A 23938-nucleotide genomic window follows, 5' to 3' on the forward strand; every position below is an offset into this window, starting at 1 on the left:
GGGTGCAACCTCCCTTGGAGTGAGGCCGATAGGAAACTATGTCAATAACCTCATGAATGGCCGACCAGCCTAAGCTTTTGAGGACTCTGGAGTGTCATATTCAGTCATTTCGGAGAAGTACCGTTGCCAGTTGCAGAAAACCGTATTTGTTGACAACAAAACATCTCTGCTGAAGGTGGCTAATGGGAAATATGTAAAACCTACAGGAAGATGTACCATTTGTGTGGGTATAAGTGGCCATATGCAGCCCATAGAATTCATCGTCTTACAAGAGTGTAGTCATGACGTCATTCTCGGATGGGACTTTTTGAAAGCTACTCAGGCAATTATAGATTGTGGTCACTCGAAGATTATGCTACATGAGATGAGATACTGTAGACAGGAAGATGCACATCTGAATGTGTGGAGACTATGTGTGCTGGATGAAGTGATCATTCCTGCAGTCAGCGTTAGAATGGTAACTGTCATGTCTCCTGCCATGCATCAACACATGGATCTTGTACTGGAATGTAAGAGGAGCATACCACTGAAGAATAACTTGGTCATCCCAACCTCTGTCGCCTCGTTTAAGAATGGATTCAGTGAATTGTGGATAGTTAACTGTCGCTGAGAACCGCAGATCCTTCCATGATGCATGTGCATAGCAAATGCTGAGCCATTAATTGAAGAACATCTGAGCGTCATAGAACCCTCCAATGCTGAGTCTGTGGGCGAAATTAGTGCTACCACTTCGAGACAAGATCTTCTTGCTCGACTATCACCAGATCTCACTAAGGAACAACAGAAGAAGCTACTTGCCATTCTTCAAGAGTTCTCTGAATGCTTCAGTCCACAGGTGAAGAGCAAATTAGACAAATTGACGCTGGATTAGCACTGGAGACTATCAACCAATACGCCAGAGAGCATACCGTGTGTCAGCAACTGAACATCGAATAATTCGCGACGAGGTAGAGAAAATGATGAAGAATGGCCTCATTCAGCCTTCGCAGAGCCCATGGCCATCACCAGTGGCCCTTGTCAGGAAGAAGGATGGTAGTTGGTGCTTTTATGTTGATTACAGGAAGCTTAATAAGATAACTAAAAAGTCCTTTTGTGTTGATTACAGGAAGCTTAATAAGATAACTAAAAAGGACATTAACCTCTTCCACGAATTGACGATACACTAGATTGTGTGAAGGGGGCTAAGTTTTTCTCAACCATGGACATGTATTCGGGATACTGGCAAATTGAAGTAGATGAAGATGATTGTCAGAAAACTGCATTCATCACCCCTGAGGGCCTGTATGAGTTTAAGGTAATGCTGTTCAGTTTGTGTAATGCACCAGCAACTTTTGAATGGATGATGGATAATCTTCTGCATCACCTGAAGTGGAAGATTTGTCTTTGTTATTTAGATGACATTATAGTGTACTCAGAGACATGTGATGAACATATAAAAAGACCGAGGGTCGTTCTTAAGTGTCTCCAATAAGGCGGACTGAAACTTAATCCAAGAAAGTGTCTCTTTGGAGCAAAAGAAATCAAAATACTTGGACACCCTGTGTCAACAAAGGTGAGATCTATAAGGGAATTTCCTATCCCTAAAATTATTAGAGATGTGAGAAGCTTCCTTGGATTATGTTCTTATTACCATCGTTTTATCAAAGACTTTTGTATCAAAGCCAGGCCACTCCAAGAGTTGTTAAAAGCCGATGTTAAATTTATCTGGGGTGGTGCTCAACAAGATTCTTTCGATGTGCAATGAAAAGCTCTGATGCCTGACCCTGTACTTGGTCTGTATGATGAGAGAGCACCTACAGAACTACACACAGATGCCAGCAGGTATGGGCTTGGTGTTGTTCTGGTGCAAATTTCAGATGGAAAAGAGAAGGTTGTAGCCTATGCTTCTAGGGCACTTACAAAAGCTGAGAGAAACTACTCAACTACAGAAAGAGAATGACTTGCTGAGACCTGGGCCATGTGCAATTTTGACAGTATTCTTATGGAAGACCATTCACAGTTGTTACAGACCATCATTCACTTTGTTGGTTGACAGGTCTTAAGGATCCAACAGGATGACTCGCCAGGTGGGCACTATGTCTTCAAGAGTATGACATTACCATAGTGTACAAAAGTGGAAGAAAACACTAAGAAACCCTGTCCAAGACTATCAACACTTTGATGAAGATAGTGACTGTCTCACTGCACTTCAGGATCTCTCTGCTGAGGATGCCAAGATATCTCAAAATATGCTTGCCTTAATTCGGTCAGAGGATGTGAAAGGACAATTTAAGGTAGTTAATGGATTATTAATGGATTACTTTGCAAGAAAAACTCTGACCCATTTGGAAATAGGTGGCTACCAGTGATTCCTAAACACATGCATTTAGATGTTCTACAGAAATTCCATGACACACCTGAGTCCGGACATTTAGGATTTATTAAGACATACGATAGAATCAGCAAGAGATTTTTCTGGCCAGGTTTATTTAGGAGTGTCCATCACTATGTGTCGTACCGCAGAGAGTGCCATAGGAGAAAGGCAGTTCCTAAGAAACCATCTGGCCGACTCATACCAATTCCACTGGCTGAAACACCTTTCCAGCATGTTGGGATTGACCTCCTCAGACAATTTCCAAAGTCTGCTAGTGGCAATAGATGGATTATTGTTTGCACTGATTATTGGACACACTATGCCATTACAAAAGCCGTGAAAACAGCTGAAGCATCCGAGGTAGCCAAATTCATTGTGGAAGACACTGTATTAAAACATGGTGCCCCAAGGTCGTTAATTACAGATTGAGGGAAAGATTGCAGTTGAATCTTGTGACAGAGATAAGCTGTTGGTGCAACATTTGATCATCACATGATGACTGCCTACCATCTGCAAACTAACAGGCTTACTGAGCACCTTAATAAGACCTTGGTCAACATGCTATCAATGTTCATCAATGTTGAGCAGAGCAACTGGGATAGGGTGCTGCCTCTCATGACGTTTGCGTACAACACAAGACACCATAGGATTTACGCCATTTTTCCTGGTGCATGGGCATGAGGTGACTATGAGTATGGACACTGTGTTTCCGTTACATCCTGATGACGAGGACTACAGTGGCCAGGTGTTAACCAGAGCTGAGGGAGCTTGGCAGTTAGCTCAACTCTGCATGCTGCAGGCTCAAGAAAACGATCACTGAAGGTATGATGCGAGTCACCGCCCTGTTGTCTACCAGCCTGGTGACCTCGTATGGATCTTCACTCCGGTTCGGAAGGTTTGTTCTCTCTGAGAAACTCCTCAGACACTACTTTGGACCTTATAAGGTTGTAAGACACTTGTCTGACGTTACTTAAGAAGTTGAAGATTTCGACCCCGATGCAAGACGTCGAAAGATCAGAGATACGGTCCATGCCCTTCGAATGAAGCACTACAAGGATCGTGCCACCCAGGGTAAATTCGGAGCTCCGGCGACAGGCAACAAGCGGAAATGTGATGAAGAGCAGAGTGGCAAAAGAAGTTCCAAGAAGATCACCGCCAGGATGAGCATCAGTCATAGGGGGTCAGAGTATGCAGGATCGATGACTCGTTCCTGGACTGGGACGATGTAACACTGAAATGCTGTTCACTTAAGGAGGGAGCAATGTCACAGCAGAAGCTGAGTAGTGCTGTGGTGTAGTTGTTATGATACTGAACTGTTGAATGGAGGATGCTGAGTTCAAAACTGGTGTGAACTGTACCATTTTAATTTCTATATTCAGTTGGAGTACATTCTAGAAGTATCTACAAATGTCAAGAATCACTGTACTGGATGTTCTGTAGCTGTATATACAGGGTGATTCAAAAAGAATACCACAACTTTAAAAATGTGTATTTAATGAAAGAAACATAATATAACCTTCTGTTATACATCATTACAAAAAGTATTTAAAAAGGTTTTTTTCACTCAAAAACAAGTTCAGAGATGTTCAATATGGCCCCCTCCAGACACACGAGCAATATCAACCCGATACTCCAACTCGTTTCACACTCTCTGTAGCATATCAGGCGTAACAGTTTGGATAGCTGCTGTTATTTCTCGTTTCAAATCATCAATGGTGGCTGGGAGAGGTGGCCGAAACACCATATCCTTAACATACCCCCATAAGAAAAAATCGCAGGGGGTAAGATCAGGGTTTCTTGGAGGCCAGTGATGAAGTGCTCTGTCACGGGCTGCCTGGCGGCCGATCCATCGCCTCGGGTAGTTGACGTTCAGGTAGTTACGGTTTCATAAGGTTTCATAACTAACCTTTTTCGTAGGACTCTCCATACAGTTGATTGTGGAATTTGCAGCTCTCTGCTAGCTCTGCGAGTCGATTTTCCTGGGCTGCGAACAAATGCTTGCTGGATGCGTGCTACATTTTCATCACTCGTTCTCGGCCGTCCAGAACTTTTCCCTTTGCACAAACACCCATCCTCTGTAAACTGTTTGTACCAACGTTTAATACACCACCTATCAGGAGGTTTAACACCATACTTCGTTCGAAATGCACGCTGAACAACTGTCGTCAATTCACTTCTGCCGTACTCAATAACACAAAAAGCTTTCTGTTGAGCGGTCGCCATCTTAGCATCAACTGACGCTGACGCCTAGTCAACAGCGCCTCAAGCGAACAAATGTACAACTAAATGAAACTTTATAGCTCCCTTAATTCGCCGACAGATAGTGCTTAGCTCTGCCTTTTGTCGTTGCAGAGTTTTAAATTCCTAAAGTTGTGGTATTCTTTTTGAATCACCCTGTATACTGTGTGTGTTCTGGCTGGAGGCAATCCGCTCTGCGCTCTTGTATGTGGCAGTGCTGAATAAACCTTCGTTAAGTGAAGTCAAGAGTTCGTCATTTATCTAAGTACACCTTCTTCTACATGACAATATTGTTCTGAACAGAAGTTTTTAATCTTCACAGTGGCAATGACTCACTCAGCGATCTGCAGCCCATAAAATTACCAAATGTTAATTACTAACAAAGAGATAGAGGGGCTGGCCAGTACTTACCTCAGCTCAGTACAGCCGATAGATACACAAAAAACAGAACCAAAAATTTACGTTCCTAGCTTTCGGAACAAATGTTCAAAGATATTCTACTGTAAGTACTGTGCCAGCTTCAAACCAAACAGGATGTATACAGAAGTAAAGAGGTATATAGTATAAAGATAAACACAACTATGTAGGATGAAAAGATGCGTGAATGGCTAAAGAGGAAAGGGAAAGAGGAGAAGACTGAAGAGTAAATGGGAGTGAGGTTGTTTAACGTAGGTTCAGTCCAGGGGGATGGCGGGATGAAAGGATGTGTTGGAGTGCAAGTTCCCATCTCTGCAGTTCAGAGGGACTGGTGTTGGGTGGGAGAAACCAAATGGCACATACAGTGTAGCAGGTTCCTAGGTCCCTAGAATTATGCTGGAGGGCATGCTCCGCTACTGGGTATTGGACATCAGTACTTACAGTAGAATATCTTTAGTAAATAATGAATTATTTATCAGCAGCTCTCAGCAGTTTTGTGAGTATAATTTTTTTCGAAGTTAGTACAAAAGTTACAGTACAGCTGGTGTATGACAGCCACACCAGTGGCTCTGCCTCAGAGAAGATTGTGTATGCCTGGAAAGATAATGGAAAGCTACGTGCTAGGCAGGAACTTAGAACTGATCTTACACCTGGGTGTTTTGAAGGAACAGAATCCATTTGGAGATGGGTTGTATTTAAAGTAGCATAAGGATGGAGCAAGACATTTTTTAGTTGTGGTGTAATACCACTTTGGGAGGAGTGGGAAAGAATATGGGTAGAACGTATATCAATCCAGAAACCAAAGATGCGCTTCTAATAATGTTAATCAACAACATATTTATATTTCAAACAGTGCCAGTGTCAGTTCCATGCTGAAATTGGGAGGCAAAATGTTGGGAAAAACCAAGTACATCAACTGAATATTACAGCTCCATACATTAGCATACAACCTGATACTAAATGTCTCACATCACTGTATATTTTACATGAGTGTATTACAACAAATTATATGGGTGATTGCAACAATAATGACACTGGTAAAGCTTTGATTAGCTAATTAAGTAACAGAGTAGTATTTCGAAAGTAATTGCTTGAAAAAATTTTTAAACAAACAACATATTTTCGTATTTTGATACAACCTGTTTATTTCATAAAGAAACAACTTAAAGATAGTACCGAGCAATGTATTTGAATCTTAAGGAAATGTTAACTACAATATCTGAATTTTAATTAAAAAGGAAACCATCATTATATGTTTTCTGTTATTGTATCCAGCATAAAACACTATTCTCTACAGAAAATCACAAAATCCAAGACAAACATTATTATGGGTTGATATCAAATAACACGTTGGAGTTCATGAAAACATTATCAACAAAAGCCAATTTGTAATTAAGAAAAAATAAATATTTTATATTTTGCATTATTGGGTCAGAAATAAAAGATTATTTTGCACAGTAAAATACAAAATTCACAATTTCAGCCACTGTGTATCCATTCGGCAATTTGTTTGATGTAAAACTGTTGCAGCAAGAACTATTGTAATTAATTTTTTTAACTTTAAGTCTTGTATTTGACAATTTCAATAATTACTATATTGTTTACTTGACTGTTAAGAATATGTTTGTATCTGTCAGCTGCAGAGGCAGGAGGAGAGAAATTTTAGTTGTTGAGAGTTTTATTATTTACTGTTGTGGAGTTGATGAAATTCACAATAGCTACCAAGGAGACGTAAAATGGTGTTAATTTTTAGAAAGCCTGGAGTACATAAATTATGATTACCCAGGCTGCAAAGAGAGATTTACACCCTGCATTCTAGATGGAGGGCTGCTAAACATGGGATAAGTATTCCATTCTACTAAATTGCTCATAGTGACAAATACTTGTTTGAAATTTCATTGCTGGTCATATTTATAGTATAAACATTCATATTTGATTGGTAGATGGTATGCTATAAGTCCTAGATAATTTCCTTGTAGCGGTGGTTCACCATTGTCTTCCATTGACTTGAGAAGGAGGCTCAAAGTTTGCGTCTGCATCATACAAGTTACTATCATGAATCCTAAAACAATACAGAGTTGGGTTTGTGTTGTTATGAAGGAGTATATTTGAGTTTAGATGCCTGATTGCCTTCTGGCTTGTTGTGGGAGACCAACACAGCAACAAGGTGGAGTTCCATACACTTGATCACTATAAGATCCTGAGTAAAATGGTAGGCTACTACAGGTAGTGGACTGAAATTTCTGGAAGGATTCTGGTGTTTGAGCCTGTCTGTAGATGTGTGGCTGACTGGCGAAATGTCACTTTCCAGTGACAAAATATTATTTATCAAAATTACACACAGAAATGGTAAAAGTAACATACACAAGGAAATCAAACTGTGCAGCTTGATGATTCGAGTTCAGTGGAATACTGCATGATATTGTGAAAACTTTAACTTTAATGGACTTTGATCTTTATAGGTAATGATACCAAAACTTTTTAAATTATACTACTGGTAAACCACAAATACTACTATCATAAACAATATGTCATTCAAGGGCTGAACTGTAAATTGAACATGTATTGAAATTGTTTGTCTGAAACTTATCTGGGTCTATAGTATCAGTGATTTGATTAAAACCACTTAAACTGAACAGAATCTCATAATATCAACATGTGTTACGCTGTGCCCTAAACCTTCATGTAAGTGTATTTGCAATCAGATATGTAACGTATTTCTGTGCCAAATTAAATTTATACAGTTTGATTAGGTTAGGCCTATACTTAAATCAGCTATGATTCACATGTGGTGTGCTGTGAGAAAACCAAGCACACCATATAAATGAGCAAGAAACTGCTTAGTTTTCATATGCAATGCTTATGTATGTAGAAACATCTGCTTCTGTTTGCTAATTTTAAAAGTTTTTCATGATAGCACCTTATCTTTATTTTTTTTCATATTCAGTGTAAAACATTGTCTATAGTCCATATGGATGAACCTTATTCATATTCTCCAGAGCTAAGTTATTTTAAATGAATTTTTGTCAAGAACCTCTGAGGAAATAGTTTGAGGAAAGGTTTGATGTGGAAGACACATTCTTTAAAATAGTAACAATGGTAGCCGCAGCAGTCAACCTGCCGTAAATCCAAATGTATTTATTTATTCAATTTCAGAGTCTGATACTTGCCCACAGGTAAAATGAATGCCATTCAATATCTCCTTTTCAGCTGAATAGAAACAGATGGGGAGGCTGAGATTTGGAATACAATGCCCCTACTGTTTCAGTGATGCAAAATATCAACCATAATTCCACTATTGCATCAAGAAAGACGGACTTTTTGTCTTTAATGAACAGGAAGTAACTTACCAGGGTGTCTGCTAAAAACCTAACCCTCCATTCACCCCAAACGATTTTCTACATATACATGACTACTCAGGAATTCACACTTAAGTACTTGCTCAGAGCATTCAGTTTACAACGTTCATACTGCATATCTAATGTTCCAATATACAGGGTGTTACGAAAAGGTACGGTCAAACTTTCAGGAAACATTCCTCACACACAAATAAAGAATATATGTTATGTGGACATGTGTCTGGAAATGCTTAATTTCTGTGTTAGAGCTCATTTTAGTTTCGTCAGTATGTACTGTACTTCTTCGATTCACCGCCAGTTAGCCCAATTGAAGGAAGGTAATGTTGACTTCGGTGCTTGTGTTGACATGCGACTCATTGCTCTACAGTACTAGCATCAAGCACATCAGTACGTAGCATCAACAAGTTAGTGTTCATCACGAACGTGGTTATGCAGTCAGTGCAATGTTTACAAATGAAGAGTTGGCAGATGCCCATTTGATGTATGGATTAGCATGGGGCAATAGCCGTGGCGCTGTACGTTTGTATCGAGACAGATTTCCAGAATGAAGGTGCCCTGACAGGAAGACGTTCGAAGCAATTGATTGGCATCTTAGGGAGTACGGAACATTCCAGCCTACGACTCGCAACTGGGGAATACCTAGAACGACGAGGACACCAGCAATGGACGAGGCAATTCTTCGTGCAGTTGACGATAACCCTAATGTCAGCGTCAGAGGCGTTGCTGCTGTACAAGGTAACGTTGAGCACGTCACTGTATGGAGAGTGCTACGGGAGAACCAGTTGTTTCCGTACCATGTACAGCATTTGCAGGCACTATCAGCAGCTGATTGGCCTCCACGGGTACACTTCTGTGAATGGTTCATCCAACAATGTGTCAATCCTCATTCCAGTACAAATGTTCTCTTTACGGATGAGGCTTCATTCCAACGTGATCAAATTGTAAATTTTCACAATCAACATGTGTGGGCTGACGAGAATCCGCACGCAATTGTGCAATCACGTCATCAACACAGATTTTCTGTGAACATTTGCGCAGGCATTGTTGGTGATGTCTTGATTGGGCCCCATGTTCTTCTACCTACGCTCAATGGAGCACGTTATCATGATTTCATACGGGATACTCTACCTGTGCCTTTACATATATGACACAACATGTGGTTCATGCACGATGAAGCTCCTCCACATTTCAGTCGAAGTGTTCGTACGCTTCTCAACAACAGATTCGGTGACCGGTGGATTGGTAGAGGTGGACCAATTCCATGGCCTCCACGCTCTCCTGACCTCAAACCTTTTGACTTTCTTTTATGGGGGCATTTGAAAGCTCTTGTCTACGCAACCCCAGTACCAAATATAGAGACTCTTTGTGCTCGTATTGTGGACGGCTGTGATACAATACGCCATTCTCCAGGGCTGCATCAGCGCATCAGGGATTCCATGCGATAGAGGGTGGATGCATGTATCCTCGCTAACGGAGGACATTTTGAACATTTCCTGTAACAAAGTGTTTGAAGTCTCGCTGGTACGTTCTGTTGCTGTGTGTTTCCATTCCATGATTAATGCGATTTGAAGAGAAGTAATAAAATGAGCTCTAATATGGAAGGTAAGCATTTCCGGACGCATGTCCACATAACATATTTTCTTTCTTTGTGTGTGAGGAATGTTTCCTGATAGTTTGGCCGTACCTTTTTGTAACACCCTGTATAACTGTGCACGGGAAAAATAAACACTTAAATCTTTCCATGTGAGCTCTATTTTTCTTATTTTGGTAGAATGATCATTTCTCCCTCTGTTGATGGGTGTCCTCTAAATATTTTCGCACTCTGGAGAGAATGCTGTAGATTGAAATTTTGTCAAAAGATCTCAAATCAGTGAAAAATGCCTTTGTTTTAACAATTGCCAAGCCAACTTGCATATCATATCCATGACACTCTCTCCCCTATTTTGCGATATTACAAAAGGAGCTGCTGCTCTTTGAACTTCCCTGATGTCCTCCATCAACACCATCTGGTAAGGATCCTATACTGCACAGCAGTACTCTTATCAGAGGATGAACAAGCGTAGTTAGGCAGTCTCCTTGGCAAAGCTGTTGCATCCTCTAAGTGCTCTGCACATAAAATGCAGTCTTTGGTTTGTTCCCCACAACATTATCTATGTGATCATTACAATTTAAGTCATTTGTAAGTGTAATACTAGATACTTATTAAATTGGCAGCCTTCAGTTTTGTCTGATTTCCAGCACAATCGAAATTTAACTGATTCCTTTAGTGATCGTGTCAATACTTTACATTAATTGGGGCCAATTGCTAGTTTTTGCACTGCAGAGATATTTTGTCTCAACCATTCCGCACTTGATTTTGATCTTCTGATGACTTTACCAGACACTAAATGACACTTATCATCTGCAAACAGCCCAAGAGCGCTGCTCAGATTGTCTCCTAAACTGCTTATATTGATTAGGAACAGCAGAGGGCCTATAACACTTCTATGGTGTGTGTTATACTTATAACACAGAAAACACCATTTACTTTCACTATGTAATATTTTTATTGGCACTAGATAAATCAAAACACAAAGAAATAGTTTTCGACAATCACGGTAACAGTCATGACGAATGTCTCACACCAACTAGTCAACAACCAAAGTAAGTAAAATGAAGTACAAAAAAGCAAAGATATTAATATTTTCTGGCAGTTCTGCCACAGAGCGCCCCCCCCCCCCGCCCCCCCCCCCCCCCTCCGAGGAGCGCATAAGAGGAGTGATGAGGAGTAAGTGATAAAGGGAAGTAAACATTTAAGGCATGATGTAATCTTGAAGTCTGAGAGGTGGCCGTACAGTGCGGCCAGCACGGGTGATGGCAATAGGGGCAGGAGGATTCGAGGAAGACGAAGGAGAAAGGGGGGGGGGGGGGAGTTACTCTTATAAATAAAACATTATTGGAGTCTACATAGATGTTGCCGAGTGAGGATTGCGAGTGTGTAAAGTCTGGAAAAAAGTATAAAAATAACGAGGAAAAGTGTTTTATCGTGCAGTATAGTCAGTGTGTATTGTGAAAACTTGTGCATGCCATGCTACATAATAAAGAAAGTAACAGAAAAAACTGTGGAACCACAAGAAGTAATAAGGAGAATTACACATGTGGAGCATCTACATCGTCTTTCGGGGATACAAGTGTAATATTAAGTTCGGATCCCTGCCACTGCAAGAAACATGTGGTTAAAGGTGTAATGTGCACGATATGTAAAACTGTGTTTCATTATTCATGTGTTAACGTAAATCCTAAACGTAAGATTTGGTTCTGCGCAAAATGTAGCAGAGAAGATCCTGTGCAAAAACTTAATAAGGTGGATTACACAAACAATATCATTGCAGTGTTAGTGGAAGAGATACGCATTTTACAACACGAGTGCAACAAATCCCCGCAGCTGAACACGATGGGCGTAAATAAATCGCACAGTGAACTCCACTCAGGTACCATTAACTATAGTAGCAAAAATATAAGTCATAACTTGTGTAAAAAGTACGGGAGAGTAGGCAGTAATGGCGTATGCAAAACAAAGTTCCGTTCTTGGTGTGCAAAAGTTGATCCGTCACCGAAAACACACGAAAATTCATCGTCAGAAAGGAAACATGATACCAACGTCTACAGGGCCAGACTAAACCCACCTATTCAATTACGAAACAGGTACGAAGTGCTAAGCGAAATAAGTGATGATAGTACTTCAGAAAATATTTTTGAAAATACGCAGGTACATGTTTCAGCCATTGCTGCTCCCCTGAATAGGCCTACGTGCAATTCATGTCAACATATGCCTAGGTCACAGCAAAAAGTACATAATCACGTGGGAAAACAGAAACATTCTAGCTGATAGCCACGGGCGTGGAATAGCCTCTCTTGTTAAAGAGGCATCAGTTGTGAAATCTACGAGTTATGTCAAGCCTGGGGCTTCCCTTTCGGAGGTAATTAAGAATGTTTACACTGATGAAATTATCAAGTTGACTTCAAAAGACTTTGTAGCTTTGTTTGGTGGCTCTAACGATGTATATAAAAATGAAACCTCTAAAGCCTGCTCAGAATTGAAAAAGCATCTGGCTCTTTTGTCTCATACAAACATTCTCTTTGTCAACATTCCACATCGCCATGATCTGCCACGCTGGTCTTGTGCGAACAAAGAGATTAGTGCTGCTAATGAGAGTTTTTCCAGTATATGCAGTCAATTCGAAAATGTTTGTGTTGTTGATATTAGTGGCATTGGTCGGAGATTCCACATTTCTCATGGCCTTCACTTGAATGGCCTAGGGAAGAAAATTGTAGCACAAAAAGTATTGGATGAAATAAAAAGGCACCAGCAAACACCTGCAGTACCATCAACGACAGTAACAATAACTCCACAAAAATCAATAACAGCAGAATCACAAGTAGCAACAGCAACAACAAAATCATCACCATTAGCAGCAGTAAAATTGCCACAAATGGTCAAACCACAATCGGTAACTGCAGCTAAACCTTCGGCGGAAACAACAGCAAAACCAACAGATACTACAACAACAGATCCACCATCAACAGAAATAGTGCCAATAAAAGAATCAAAGGCAGCAACAGCACGAAGAATCCTGTCAGCACCACCACCACAACCACTACCACTACCACTACCACTACCACTACCACAACCACCACCACCACCACCACCACCACCACTTCCGGCCACAGAAACAGCAGCAGCAACAACAGCAGCAGCAACTGAACCAACAACAACAGTAGAAGCAGCAAAAAACCATCAAAAACAGTTGCAGCAACACAACAATGCCTAAGGAGGAGTCAAAGACAAGGTACATCTACATCATTGACTAAGGATTTTTTATGGCTTCAGACAAAGAAAAGGAAAAGATTGTGACAAATCAGCAAGAAAATTTGCAGATAAGTCACAACTACTATGGAAAAAGCAGCACATTACCAGGTAAAGCCAAAAGAAAAAATACTTGCAAAACAGTCAAGATAATGTGTCAGAATATTCAATGCCTCAGAAACAAAGTACTAGATCTAGAAGTAGCTTTAAATAATCTTGCTGATGTCTCTTGTGTTTGTTTATCTGAACACTGGTGCAAGGCTAGTGAATTAAGTCTCATAAATATAAGCAAGTTTAATTTAGCATCACATTATTGCCGAAGTGTTTTTAAAAATGGTGGGGTATGCATTTACTCTAGAGTAGGACTGCAGTTCAAAGTGAAAACAGAATTGGACCATCTAAATATAGAAAAACATTTTGAATCATGTGCCATAGGGTTAAAAACTGAGGAGAAGAGTGAAAAACTAGTTGTCATTACAATATATAGATCTCCACTGGGTGACAAAAACATATTCTTCAAAAACATAGAAGCAGCATTAAACACTTTTTATAGTAATGAAGTGAAATTATTTTTATGTGGAGATTTTAATATTAACCTGTTAATTGAAAGTGATGAAAAAAGACAGCTTTTGAGTATACTCAGCAGCTTCCACATGAAACCACTCTTTACAGATGCCACCAGAATAACAGAACTGTCATCTTCTCTTTTAGGCAATATGTTAACAAATATGGAGAATGGTATCACTGAGCCACTAAACGTAAACTTATGTCTTTCGGATCACAATACACTATTAACATACATAAATTACTCTATCCCCAAGGCAGTAAAATATAAGTGGGGATACAAGAGGCACTTCTATACAGAAAAAGTGAATACTTTCATCCAGTTGTTAGCTAATGAAACCTGGGAAGATGTCTTTGCACAAACAACAACCGAGGAATCTTTCAATGCTTTTTCTAGTACATTCATGTCCCTATTTGAGATGTGTTTCCCAAAAAAGTTCACGAAGATCAATGTCATGCCTAGGAACACAAGCCAGTGGATAACACCTGCTATTAGAGTATCTAGTCAAACACTAAAACATATCAGTCAACTCAAAAAAGATAACAAAGATGAACACTTTACAGATTATGTTAAGACATACAAGACAATTTACAGGAAGGTGATAAAAAAAGCCAAGACAATGCACAATGACAGTGTAATTGCTGGGTCAGCAAACAAATCGAAAGCTATATGGAATGTAGTAAAAAAAGAAATAGGCCCAAGCAAAAATGTTAGAAATCCAGATGACTTTGTTTTAAAAGATGATCAAGGTGTGCTAGTCAGAAATCTTACTTTAGCAATTTACATTAATGACTACTTCATAAATAGTCCAATCAATCTGAGTAAAAATTGTTCTAAGATTAGTAGAACGTCAATCCCAGAAGAACAAAGTGTTAATTCATTATTGCTACCTCCCACGAACAAATTGGAAGTTAATCGAATAATAAAAACAATGAAGAGTAAAATGTCCTCAGGGATTGACGAGATACCTTGCTCAGTCATGATGAGATGTGCTAGTGTCATATCAGACCCACTCTCACACATCATAAACATATCACTTTCAGAAGGTGTCTTTCCACAACGATTAAAAATTGCAAAAGTAAAACTATTGTATAAAAAGGGCAATATCCATGAAGTGGGAAACTATAGACCAATAGCTTTATTATCAGTATTTTCAAAAGTAATACAGACAGTCATGAAAAACAGAATTACAAATTACCTCGAGAAATTCAATCTACTGTCTGTAAACCAACACGGCTTTCGCAAAGGAATGAGTACAGAGTCAGCCATCACCCAATTCATTGAAAATATTGTAACGGGGCTAGATAAGAACAACAGTACAATAGGAATAAATTTCGACCTCTCAAAGGCATTTGATACTGTCCAACATGATATCCTGCTAGACAAATTAGAATATGTCGGTATACGAGGAGTAGCTAAAAAGTGGTTTCAGTCATATCTCCATAATAGGAAACAGGTAGTAGAAATTGCAACAACAAACAGTAAAAACCAAAGTATTGTTTACAGATCGGATATTCAGACTGTGCCAATTGGGATACCGCTGGGGAGTGTTCTAGGACCTCTCCTATTTCTTCTTTACATAAATGATATCAAGATTCCAGTAAATGGTACTCATATAACCCTGTTTGCGGATGACACAAACATTGTAGTAACTGACATAAACCGGGTATTGCCAACATCTGCAACCAGAGTTATAGAATATTTGCAAAATTGGTTTGAAGTGAACAAATTAACCATTAATATCTCTAAAACTAATTATATCTATTACAGGAAAGCAAAGTCACACTCTGATCTAGATCTCAGAATATAAAATAAAGAAATTGTGAGAGTTGCTACCACAAAATTCTTAGGTGTACATATAGACGAAAATTTAGACTGGAAATCCCATATCATGTATCTCTCACATAAGTTAAGCTCTGCTTGCTTTGCTTTACGTGTTATTAGCTTTGTATGTAGTAGGGAATGTAGCAGAGCTGTTTACTTTACTTATATACATTCTGCTATTACCTATGGCCTCACCTTCTGGGGTCATAGTAAGAAAAACTCAAAACCATCTTCACTCTACAAAAACGAGCTGTTAGAATAATTACCAACAGTTCAAGGCTAACTCCTTCAAAGCAATTATTTAAACAGCTGAATATTCTATCCCTACCGTGCCTCTATATACAGAAAAGCGTAATTAATGTAAAAGGAAATATTAACAATTTCCAATCCAACTCGGATATACATACTTACAACACAAGAAAGTGCAATGACATTCATATAAAAAGAGTTAACAATGCTTTGGCACAGAAACAAACAAACATACAAGGAAGCAGAATGTATAACAAACTACCGGTAAAGATAAAAGAAATAAAAAAAATTGTCTTCATTTAAAGAAGCAGTATTCAAATTTTTAATGACCAACTGCTATTATAGTGTAAAAGAATACCTGGAATAGCTTCATACTAAACAATTATATTTATGTACTCTGTGCCAATAGTAATTTTTATTGGACTGTTGCTATGATCTAAGTAAATAATATGCACAAAAGTGCTAGAATTGTATGTGTTATATCTAAATATCAACTGTGTATTCCATGTAAAAAGTCTTTCTCATACATCAATGTAAATAATCAAAGTTGTACATGCTATTTCAATGTGGTCTGATGTTATGTAGTTTACTATGCACATCTGTATTTTGTATAGTATTGTTCACCCTATATGTGTGTATATATATATACTATGTATTTTTGACGAAATCCATGCAATATACATTGTCTCTGGATGAATAAACTACTACTACTACTACTACTACTACTACTACTACTAGGCTGAAATGTCATTTTGTGAAGTACCGGGAGCCACACTGAAGCACTGTAATAGCTTAATGTCTTTCTGGTCAGATGGCACAGAATTGTTTTGAATTTCAAATAAAAAAAGAAAAGTGTCCACAAGTTGTATTTTTATGGAGTCCACATCATAGTCACTCAAGTTCACTTGAAACACTAGTTCATTACTGCTGGCACTCGGAGGCGTGAAGTACAGAAGAGGGGGCCTTGACTTGCAGAGAGTGTTTGATTAGCTTGTGGAGAAGGGTTAGGACAGGCCTCTGAAGTTTCTTGCAAAACAAATTCATTATCGTGTAAGTCGGTGTTGTTAAGGATCCATGCTGGTTTCAAGCACTCAATGGACATGGCAGATGGTTTGTTCTTAAAGAGGATCGTATAGGTATTTTCAGAGCGTGACAGGACCCAGTATGGGCCAGTGTAGGGTGGAGCAAGGGGTGGATGCATGGCGTCTTCTCTAAGCATCGCATAGTTACAAGAACTGAGGTGTATGCATGGCGTCTTCTCTAAGCATCACATAGTTACAAGAACTGAGGTGTGGGTGAATGAAAACTAGAGGGGTAGCATGCGATCGAGGTTGTGGAAAACGTAACTTGGTGATATGCTGTCGAACCTGTCGTAGCAACTCGGGAAGTTGATCCTCAGGAAGTAGAGGAGGATCATCAAGAAAATCTGCCAGAAGTGCGAGGTTTTCTCCATATACCATCTCAGCAACTGACGCTTTAAGGTCTTCTTTGAAAACCGTCCTCAAATCTAAAAGGACCCAGGGGAGTGCCTCAGTCCAAGAGGAAGCATGACACATGATAGTGACCTTCAGGGTACGGTGCCATCATTCTATTAGGCTGTTAGATGGCAGGTGATAGGCTGTAGCTCTGAATTTGTTGATACCACACAGTTGACAGAGGCAATTAAACAGATTAGATTGAAACTGTCTCCCCTGGTCTGTGGTAAGTGAAGTACGGCAACCAAAACGAGAAAGCCAATGGTGGACAAAAGTGTTAACTACAGTGTTGGCCGTAATGTCCGCGATGGGGTTAGCCTCGGCGCAACGTGTGTTACGATCTATCATGGTCAGTAAGTAACGGAAATTGTTAGATATCGGTAACGGACTGACGATGTCCAAATGGACATGATGGAATCTACCAGAGGGCACAGTAAATTTGCCTAATGGGGGCTTAGTATGTTTGTGTATTTAGGCTCTCTGGCAAGGTATGCATGCTCTTGCCCACAGATTACAATCTCTTTTTACATTAGGCCAAACGTCTCTCTCTGTAATGAGGCGCATAGTCGCGCGAATGCTCGGATGTGCGAGATTGTGGATTGTGTCAAAAACGTCTTTCCTAAGAGCTTTAGGGACTATAGGAAGAGGATGACCTGTTTTAATGTCACAATACAAAGAGCAATCATCATTAGGGAAGGGAAGAAGAGCAACTTGTAAGGAAGTATCAGAGTCAGAGAGAAGGTGCTGTATCTCTGGGTCGGATAGCTGGAGCTCGTGTAAGCGGTGAGGATCAATAGCTGTCTTCAGGGAGGACAGGCATGACAGGTAGTCTGCTGCAACATTGTCATTACCCCTGATATATTGAAAGTCTGAAACATATTGTAATACCAAAACCATATGGCGGAACCCTCTGGGTAGTACATGTAATGCTGGTTTGCGGAGAGCCTTGACAAGGGGCTTGTGATCTGTGTAAACTGTCACAAGTTGGCCTTCAATATCTGTACGAAAGTACTCTACGGCCTCATAAATGGCGTAAAGTTCACGATCAAATGCGGACCACTTTCTTTGCGTTTCGGTGAGCTTTTTTGAAAAGAAACGCAGGGGTGTAGTACCTGTTGGTAGGGTCTGTTGCAAAACTGCGCCAATGGCATTCTCGCTAGCGTCTGTGGTTATTGTCAGGAAGGCATCAGGGTGTAGGTGAGACAGGGTAATAGCGTTCATCAAGGCGTACTTAAGCGAGTCAAAGGCTCGCTGCATGGTCTGATCCCATTCTATGTGTCTGTCACCTGTGGTATTCTTTCCCTTTAAGGCCTCAGTGAGAAGGGCTTGTAGAGATGCTGCATGTGGAATGCGGAGTCTAAAAAAATTTACCATTCCAAGGTATCTACATAACTCTTTATAGGTTTGAGGGAGGGGAAGGTCAAGTACTTGTTGTACTCTATCTGAGGTGGGACGAATGCCCTCATTATTGACCAAATGTCCCAGGAAAATAACCTCTGGCTCAGTTGCGATTTGTCATGATTAATCTCAACTCCGTGTCATGCCAATCTATCGAAAACCTGTTGGAGGTGTTGTTTGTGTTCCTCTGCAGTTGTGGAGAAAATAATGATGTCCTCTTGGTAGGCACAGCAAAAATTAAGGCCACGTAGAATGGTGTCAATGAGTCTTTGCAGGTCTGAGCGGCATTCTTCAATCCATAAGGCATAAGCAAATATTCATATAGTCCAAATGGGGTGATGATAGCGGTTTTGGGGATATCTTCTGGGTGCATCAGAATCTGATGGTATGCCTTTATGCAGTCTAACACAGAGTCGAAAGGAATTGTCCTTTTTGGGGATGACATGTATTGGGGAAGACCACGCACTGTCCGAGGGGTGGACTATACCCAAGCGTAAAAGTTCACTAATACATTCTTTGGCAGCGGTAAGTTTTTTTGCATTGAGGCATCGGGGGTGAGAACGAACAGGCGGTCCCTCAGTTGTGTTAAGCCTGTAACAGATGCCCATACTAATGGCCTTGCTTTTGTGAATAGGTGTGGCCGAAATACGTGGAGGGATGCAGGAAGGAGCGACATTATCGTCTGTGCGCGTTAAGTATGAAAGGGAACTAACCTGAAACACGTTATCATTGAACGGTAGTTCAGTGAAAGCTGCAGTGTTGTCCGCGGAGCTGCGCTGTGAGACAGCTGGCGGGGTTCTATTGACTATGGGGTTACTGCACGAAGTAATCGTTGCACGCGCATGCACGGCGTCGCCTGTAACAGCTGTCGCCTCTGTGTTTTGATGAAAGGTGGACGGTGAAGCGCAGGATGGGGGGTTGCTGGGCGGATTGCCATCTTTGCTGTCCAGGTTGTGGCAGGCGCTGCTGTGGCTGCGTATAAGCAGCGGTGTGGTATGCAGGTCCTGTGTAGTTTCGTGCATGTTATTACTTTTAATCTTGAACTCCTCTCTAAACCCGCTCAATTCATCAGTCAGGGCATCACAACGTTGAAGTAGCCTTGCATTGTCTTCGGCCAGTTGGTCGATTTCAAGGCATTGTGTAACTAAGCTCACTATGGCAGCTTTGACCTCCTCAGATAGAATAGAAACTGTCTCTTGTCTTGTTGACAGGACGTATTCGAGCTGCATTCTGTTGGCATGGACGGGGAAGATCTCGCCGAAAATTTTTGTTTAAAATCCACTGAGCAGAGGGCAGGTGTAATTAACTCCAAAGAAAAGTTATGAGCAGTTGATAAGTCCAATCCTAATACTGGCTCTTCGATTTCTACTACCGAAAATGTCCATTCATAATTATGTGTATCATCGAAGTAAATGCGAAGTTGCGTTACACCATAATCCTTTAATGAGGAATTGTTGGCTGCTCTGCTTTGGTGAGGCGAATGCTTGATTGTAGAAGTGACCATTGAACGTGGAATGATGCTCACATCGGCACCAGTGTCCACTAAAAACCATTTCTGAGAAGCTATATCCTGGATATACAAACGTCCGAGAGAATAATTCGGAAGTACTAGCCTGCAATCTGTTAAGCGACTTGATGTCACAGTGCGGACTGGTGCGCCTATAGCGGCCCGCCGTGTGTGTTTGGGCGCATTGCACAGGCAGGGTGAGCGGCAATTCCTGGCTGTATTACCGTAAACGGAGTGATACCAGCAGAGAGGATAAACTTGCTGATCCTGTGTTGTTACCGGGTGAAGGACGTCACTTGAAGCTGTGGTATGGGTTGGTGAAGGACGGTGTGGAATCTGGTGCTCAGCCAGTGTACTCTGTCTGTTGTTTTGGAAAGATCGGTCTCTGCATACGGGGGAGGCATAATATCGAGGGGGAAACACGTAGATAACTATCTTCTGTTGATTTTTTTATATGTGGCGTCGGCCAGCAATAATTTCACTTGTAGAGGTTCCTGGTCTTGTGATAGGAGCTGCAGTTGAATAGCTTGCAGCAGCTTTGCAACCCAGAAAGAAAGTAAAGCTTCCTCTGGCATAGTTTTGCTATAAAAGACTGCTCTGATATGTCGCCACAGTTGTGAAGGAGTCGAGTCTTTGAGATGTACACCTTGCAGTATGTATAATACAGACTGTTGCATAGTCTTAGCTAGACGTTTGCAGATCTGTTGTTTTGCCAGTGCATAACGATTTGTGGGGGCCGCCAACAGCACTAAGTCCTGTACCCACTCAGCATGGTCCTCTAGGGCATTAATAAGCGCAATAAATTTAGCACTGTCTGAATCAATGTTTAGGGCGTTGAATATAGTCTCTGCCAAAATAAACCATGTATGCGGATTGTGCATCATGAACCTTGGTAATTTAGGAATTTTCTCACTCTTGTGTTGTGGATGTAACAGATTTAATAGCACAGCGGATGGGAGTGGCGGAGTGTTTATGAAGCTGTCTCTCGCGGCGGCTGGTTTACACACGGCTGGCACAGGAGGCTGCGGGAACAATCGGGGCGGGGCGACTGTCCAACCAGTAATTGTTGTCACTGAAATTTGTACCCATCTGTTTTTGTAGTGAGTCTTGTAGTGGATGGGGAGAGAATGTGTCCAAAACCGATTTATCAGCAATATATGAGTGATCTGTGGGCTCGAAAAGTCTGTGAGGTTCATAGTGTTGGGGCACTGTTGCACACTACATGTCACAGGAGGTTGTACATATGACACACTGTGAGTCACAAATTTAGGTGCAGCACTCACGATTGGTTTGTTATAGACGAGCGTAGAAAAAGATTTCATAGCAGGTGACATCACTGACGATGTTGAAAGAGCCCACAACAGCATTGTTGATGACGGAGAAAACTCCACGGTGTTGTACTTATCTTCCAATTTTATCCCAGTTGTTGGTGGCGTTGTGCGTAGGAAACCGTGGAAAGGCAGTGTAGAGAGACCAATCATGTTGTAGTCTGAAAGGAGCAGAAGGTGAGCGATGTGGAGATGCCGAAGTAAACGGCCACATTGTCGAATCGGATGTATGATGCGCGTCGGAGGTCACCAGTATGGCGTGTGGTATACTTACAACACAGAAAACACCATTTACTTTCACTAAGTAATATTTTTATTGGCACAAGATAAATCAAAACACAAAGAAATAGTTTTCGACAATCATGGTAACAGTCATGACGAATGTCTCACACCAACTAGTCAACAACCAAAGTAAGTAAAACGAAGTACAAAAAAGCAAAGATATTAATATTTTCTGGCAGTTCTGCCACACTTCCTTGGGGAACACCTGAAATCACCACTGTTTCACATAATGACCTGCCATCAGTTAATTCGAACTGCAACCTTTCTGACAGGGAATCACAAATCCAGTCACACAACAGGAATGATACTCCATAGGGACGCAATATGTTTAGATGCCACTTGTGAGGAACAGTAACAAAAGTCTTTTGGAAATATAGATATATAGAATCAACACTTGAGATTCCCTGTCGGTAGCATTCATTACTTCGTGAGAATAAAGATGTAGTTGTGTTTCTCAAGAATGGTATTTTCTGAATCTGTGCTCACTGTGTGTCAGCAGATCATTTTCCTTCCAGTAACCTTCAAATGCAATATATGTTACAGAATCCTACTGTAAATTGACGTCAGTGATATGGACCTGTAAGCCATTGGACTACTCCTTCCTTTCTTGAGTACTAGTGTGACCTATGCAATTTTCCAGTTTTTAGGAATGTATCTTTCGCATTGTGACCTATTTTACATGGTTGTTAAGTACAGAGCTATTATATCAGCATACTCTGGAAGGAATCTTATTGACATACAGTCTGGACTGGAAAACTTATTAAATGATTTAAGTTGCTCCGCTACACCAAGGATATCTACTTCTAAGCCACTCATGTTGGCAGCAGTTCTTAATTCGAATTCTGGAATATTTACCTCATCTTCTTTGGTGAAGAAATTTTGGAAAACTGTATTTAGTAACTTAGCTTTAGTGGTGCTGCCACCGGTAACATTACCATCATTATCATAAAGTGAAAGTATTGATTGTATATTGCCGTTGGTGAACTTAACATGCGACTAGAATCTCTGTGGATTTTCTACCAGATTTCAAAACTGACTTTTGATGTGGGAACTATTAAAAGCATCTGCTACTGAAGTCCACACTAAATTTGAAGAGTCTGTAAAAGTAGGCCAAACTTCCAGGTTTTACAATTAAGGTAACTGAAGTCTGCATAGCAAGACATGGGTTCCAACAGTCCGTGCCCCTAATATGAATGACATGTAGTTACATTGGTTGGCCTCTGTCTTTATGGAAAACTGAGACTTTAGACATGAATCTGCATCATTAGTTGCTTATCTGATTCAGTAGATTATATGATTACAATTAATTATAGGTCTCCCAACATACGTGTAGAAAATTAACCGGCAAATGAAGGAAATGGAAAAATGCAACCATGTAGAAATGTTTGACAACTTCTAAAATGTGAATGTGAATTTTGCAGAAAACAGCTGAATATTGAAGTTAAATGATCCTACCCAACACTGGAAATAATTCAAGACGATGAACAAAAATGTGGAGGGGTTGATACAACCAGCATCCTCAGCTAATAGAATTGGCATACCCAAAGCTGAGTTATGAACGTCCCTCTCATTATCAAATCAGATTTTCTCTTCCAAAGTGTGGCCTAATGAGGGCCATACACCTCAAGCATCTCATACTGATGGTTCTTCTTGCCCAAAAAAGGTCCCACCCTCAAACACGGATGAGTGCCCATACATGGGGTGACAGGCAAGTGTGTGGTTTTACCAGTGTGTGGGAGCAGCTGCACTGATGGCTGATTGTAGTCTACCAGTGGAAGCCACTCCTGTTCCAGAGAGGCAGGACTCTGTGTCTCGAGAGGGAGATCAGTGCATACATGGCGAATTCACATTGCGCCACAGTAGCTGTTCTTGGAAAGCTAATCAAGAGTTTCCATAAGCTGCTATTACTGTGCAATTGGAACTGTGGTTTAAAAGATGATCTAAACAAGAGAGCCTATCAAAAAATTTTTTTATCATCATAGCTATTCATTGTTCCATGTCACTATTCTTTTTGTTTTTGAGTTGTCAGTCTTCAGTCTCCATTGTAGCCCACCATGAGTGGGCCCCTTCTTCTCAGAGTAGCATGTGCACCCTACA

At 40.6% G+C, this 23938-nt stretch overlaps 2 protein-coding genes across 2 annotated transcripts in view; both read left to right on the forward strand.

The window, feature by feature from the left end:
- LOC126204286 (numb-like protein) overlaps window positions 1–23938 on the forward strand; it is a 434856-nt gene that overhangs the window by 45063 nt on the left and 365855 nt on the right. The gene's annotated exons all lie outside the window — the stretch shown is intronic.
- On the forward strand, window positions 12840–13178 carry LOC126204285 (junction-mediating and -regulatory protein-like). Its single transcript, XM_049938672.1, has one exon. The coding sequence runs from the start codon at window positions 12840–12842 to the stop codon at window positions 13176–13178; it is 339 nt and encodes a 112-aa protein (XP_049794629.1).

This window comes from Schistocerca nitens, chromosome 9 (genome assembly GCF_023898315.1).
Source record: "Schistocerca nitens isolate TAMUIC-IGC-003100 chromosome 9, iqSchNite1.1, whole genome shotgun sequence".
Taxonomy (NCBI): domain Eukaryota; kingdom Metazoa; phylum Arthropoda; class Insecta; order Orthoptera; family Acrididae; genus Schistocerca; species Schistocerca nitens.